The sequence below is a fragment of the Triticum dicoccoides genome, chromosome 4B (genome assembly GCF_002162155.2).
Source record: "Triticum dicoccoides isolate Atlit2015 ecotype Zavitan chromosome 4B, WEW_v2.0, whole genome shotgun sequence".
NCBI lineage: Eukaryota > Viridiplantae > Streptophyta > Magnoliopsida > Poales > Poaceae > Triticum > Triticum dicoccoides.
The window spans coordinates 564,452,054-564,456,753 of NC_041387.1; the positions used below are offsets into that span (position 1 = coordinate 564,452,054).

At 44.1% G+C, this 4,700-nt stretch overlaps 1 protein-coding gene across 1 annotated transcript in view; it reads left to right on the forward strand.

Moving 5' to 3' along the window:
* Window positions 1-4,339: 4,339 nt before the first annotated feature.
* The window catches only part of LOC119291473 (fibrous sheath CABYR-binding protein-like), an 8,656-nt gene continuing 8,295 nt past the window's right edge, over window positions 4,340-4,700 (forward strand). The window contains exon 1 of the mRNA XM_037570232.1: window positions 4,340-4,700. Within this exon, the coding sequence (XP_037426129.1) occupies window positions 4,390-4,700 (311 nt within the window). The 5' untranslated portion in view covers window positions 4,340-4,389.

Below are 4,700 nucleotides of genomic sequence, written 5' to 3' on the forward strand. Positions count from 1 at the left end.
GGAGGAAGAGGAGGGAGGGGCCGGGGGGGAGGGGGAGGGGGCGACCGAAGGAGGAGGATGGAGGAGGCGGCCGAAGGAGGAGGAGGAGGGAGGGGCGGTGGGAGGAGGGCAGCTGGAGGGAGGGGAGGAGGGAGGAGGAAGGAGGCGGGACGGAGGGAATACCTCGGTGGAGAGGAGCAGCGCGACGGCGGCGGACAACGGAACCGGCGCGGGCGAGAGTGAGAGTGAGAGGGAGAGTGAGTGGGAGGGTCGGGCGCATGTAGGATAAGGTAATTGAGTAGTAGCGCGTTTTCCTAGCACGCGCTACTGCTATGGGACGTAGCAGTAGCGCTGGCCAGAGATACTCGCTACTACCAAGTGGGGCTATCCATCTGCACCCAGTACAAACATAGCAGCAACACATTGTCATAGCACGCGCTACTACTAAAGTAGTAGTATTAGCGCGGTTTATTTAAATGCGCTACTACTAATTAGCAGTAGCGCTCATATTTGTCCAGCGCTACTGCTAAGATGCTGTGTATAAGGTTTTCCCTAGTAGTGTGTGGATTCGGCTAGTCATGGAGTGTGATTGTTGGTGGAGGGGGAGTACAAACTTTACCATTCTATTTGGGAACCGTCTATAATGTGTCTAGCATGGAAGATAGTGAGATCTCTTGGTTGTTATGTTGACAATGAAAACATGCCGCTTAAAATTATATTCATCTCCGTTTTAAAAGCTTCGAGCTCTGGCACCTCTACAAATCCCTGCTTCCCTCTGCGAACGGCCTATCCATTTATTTTTATTGTTGAGTCATCATCCTCTTATTAAAAGCACCAACTGGAGAGCACTATTGTCATTTATATGCTTTGTTTTTAATTGATGTTGAGTATGGGAGTGACTAGATTTCTTTTGCCATGAATTATAATGTCTAGTTAGTCCTTGACCTTCAGGGGTGCTTTACATTTATGTATTGCGGCTTAGAAAGGGCTAGCGAGATACCACTATGTCATATTATATCATGATTGTTTTGAAAAAGTGTTGTCATTTGGTATTTATTATTATTACTCGCTGGTTGATTATGCTATTGACATGAGTAAATGTGAGACCTAAATATTTTTGTGAGTATGGTTAGTTCACAATCTTTGCTGAAAGCCTGAACACTGGCTAGACATATTTGCAATAACAAGATCAAACAGAGTTTGTAGAAGTTTTACTTTGTCACTTTCAGTTTGTCAACTGAATTGCTTGAGGACAAGCAATGGGTTAAGCTTGGGGGAGTCGATACGTCTCCATCGTATCTACTTTTCCAAACTCTTTTGCCCTTGTTTTGGTTTCTAATTTGCATGATTTGAATGGAACTAACACGGACTGACGCTGTTTCCACCAGAATTGCCATGGTGTTATTTTTGTGCAGAAATAAAAGTTCTCAGATTGACCTGAAAAATTATGGAGATTTTTTGTGGAATATATGAAAAATATTGGCGCAAGAAGTTACCAGAGGATGGCCACCCAGAGGCCACAAGCCCTGGGGGCGTGCCCTATAAGCTTGTGGGCCCCCTAGACCTCCTCGGACCTTAATTCCAACTCTATAAATACCTATTCGTGGGGAAAAATCGGAGAGAATGATTCATCGTATTTTACGATACAGAGCCACCGCCGCCTCTTGTTCTCCATTGGGAGGGCTGATCTGGAGTTCGTTCGGGGCTACGGAGAGGGGGATTCATGGCCATCATCATTACCAACCTTTCTCCATCACCAATTTTATGATGCTCACTGCCGTGCGTGAGTAATTCCATCATAGGCTTGTTGGACAGTGATCGGTTGGATGAGATTTATCATGTAATTGAGTTATTTTTGTTAGGGTTTGATCCCTAGTATCCACTATGTTCTGAGATTGATGTTGCTATGACTTTGCTATGCTTAATGCTTGTCATAGGGCCCGAGTGCCATGATTTCATATCTGAACCTATTATGTTTTCATGAATATATTTGTGTTCTTGATCCTATCTTGCAAGTTGTAGACACCTATTACGAGTTATGATCTGCATACCCCAAGGTGACAATAATTAGGATTCTTTCCGTTAATTACCGTAGTTTGAGGAGTTCATATATTCACTAAGTGATAATGCTTTGTTCCGGTTCTATATTAAAAGGAGGCCTTAATATCCCTTGGTTTCCATTAGGACCCGTTGTCACGGGAGGGTAGGACAAAAGATGTCATGCAAGTTCTTTTCCATAAGCACGTATGACTATATATGTAATACATGCTTACATTATATTGATGAATTGGAGCTAGTTCTGTGTCACCCTAGGTTATGACTGCTACATGATGAATATCATCCAACACAATTATCATTGCTGATCCATTACCTACGAGCTTTTCACATATTGATCGCTAAGTTACTTTTGCCATGCTGCTCTCACAATCACTACAAAACTGCTTATGTTACTTTTGCTACTGTTACCGTTACTTCTATATTACTTTACTACTAAATACTTTGCTGCAGATATTAAGTTTTTCAGGTGTGGTTGAATTGACAACTCAACTGTTAATACTCGTGAATATTCTTTGGCTCCTCGTGTGTCGAATCAATAAATTTGGATTGAATACTCTACCCTCGAAAATTATTGTGATCCCTTATACTTGTGAGTTATCAATGTACTCCTCCGTACTAAAATGTAGGACATTTTTGCAATTCATAGGTGGAAGTTATCCATTGGAATGATAACGACTTTGTGAACCTAGCCTTTTTATAGATTTTTTTTCCTAATAGCTGGGTGTTAACTCTAAAATTCGAATCACTAACTTGTATAGACGAGGTTGTTTGCCAATAGAGCAACCAATGAAAATGGAATGGTGAACAACAGAAATAGAAGTAGAGCCACTGCCACCAGCTAACAATGCCAATGAGTTTAATTCAAATGAGATTGAGTGTGATACGCAAAAGAGAAAACTGAGCATCATCTTGATACTCAAGACCAAGTGAGGCGAGTATATATATATTGAAGGGTCCAATATATTGATATATGCTATATTAGTTCACTCTAAAATTATATTTGTTTTTTACTTATTATTAATATAGATTTATGGTTCAAAAGTTTGGGACTATTTTATATGTTGTTTATCGAAGCGCTCAATTATGATTTTCAGACCAGACACTTAGGATCAAGTTTGCCCAGGCTAAAGAAACTTTCTGGCTTCGCCATTGAGCATGTGAAGGTTTTCCTTCGGCGGATGTCGCGGGATTCGGTCGACGTTTGTATTCGATGGATCCACGTGGATCTTGTCTTCGTTCATCTGTGTACGTGTGTCTATAGGTTGGATCATTCCGATCAATGCTTCCCTTCATCGGCGGTGGTTGCCGTTCTGGTGCGCTGGTCCTATGGGCTTTAGCACGACGATTTTCCGACTGTATAGTACAATAAGGTTTGCCTGACTCTGATGAGGGAGGGGTTTAGACAACGGCGCGCCTTCGACTCGCTCTAATGTTAGTAGCCATTGGTAGGTGGTCTATGAACCTAGATGCAATTTTTACTTCTGGTACTCTTTGCACTACTTTTTTTTGACATCAAAGTACTCATTATTACAAGGTGACCACCATATTATCATTTACAAGAGTGTCAACTATCTCTACGGCCGGATCTTTCATCCATCATGCACGCACCTTACTTCTAGCTAGTTTGGCTAAATCATGTGCAACACGATTAGTCTTTCAAGGAGCATGCTAAAAAACAATATGTGAAAAATCACATGCTAGGTGATATATATCACAAAAACCGTTGCCGATAGACCGACCTCCATTCTTTATTGCCTCTGTCACCTCGATGTTCTTTGTACTACCTTAACGAAGTACTACCTCCATCTTGATTTATTGATCCCCTTAGTATTTTATGTTAAATTTTGACTATGAATTTAATTAACAAAATGTTAGTGCATATCAAAAATATAGTATTATTAAAAACTACTAGCTACTCCAGCGACATGTATTTCGGTACAGAGGGAGTATTTTCAATTATGAATCCGACGATATAATTTTTAATGGCATGTATTAATATTTTTCAGTTAAATCTATGATTAAATTTTAGCATAAAATACAAAAATGACCAATAACCCAGGATGGAGATAGTAGAGCGGAAGTTGTCCTGAAAGAAAAGAAAAGGATGTATCGAACGTACGCGCCGCTACCGGTCTAAATTTGGGCCGGCCGGCCGGCCCTCAGCGCGTGCCTTGCATTTTGCAGGCAAGCTAATTTTCCATGAACCCCTAAAAAAAGAGTTAATTTCCCTTGTTTCCCTCGGACTGAAACTGTAGAGAAAGGGAAAATAAAAAGAGAACACTTTCTTCTCCGACGCCCCGAATCGAATCCCATCCCCCCAATTCCAAATTCCGCCGCGATCCCTAGCGAGCGATGAAGAAACCTAACCCTCCCCTCTCCAAGCCCTCCGCCTCCACCTCCGCCAAGCCCCCCGCCGGCATGGCGCCGCGCAAGTCCCGCTGGGCCCCTCCGCCGGCGGGCGCCGCCCCCGGCCCCGCCGGAGACAAGGCCGCGTCCACCTCCCGCCGCACCCCGACCCCCACCCGTTCCTCCAACGCCAGGCGGCACCCCGCTCCTACCGGCCCCGCCCCCGCCCCCGCCCCGCAAGCCCGCAACCCCGCGTCCCCGGCGGCCGCCACCCGCCCGCCGCCCCACCAGCAGCCGCGGGTGGAGACGCCTCCCCC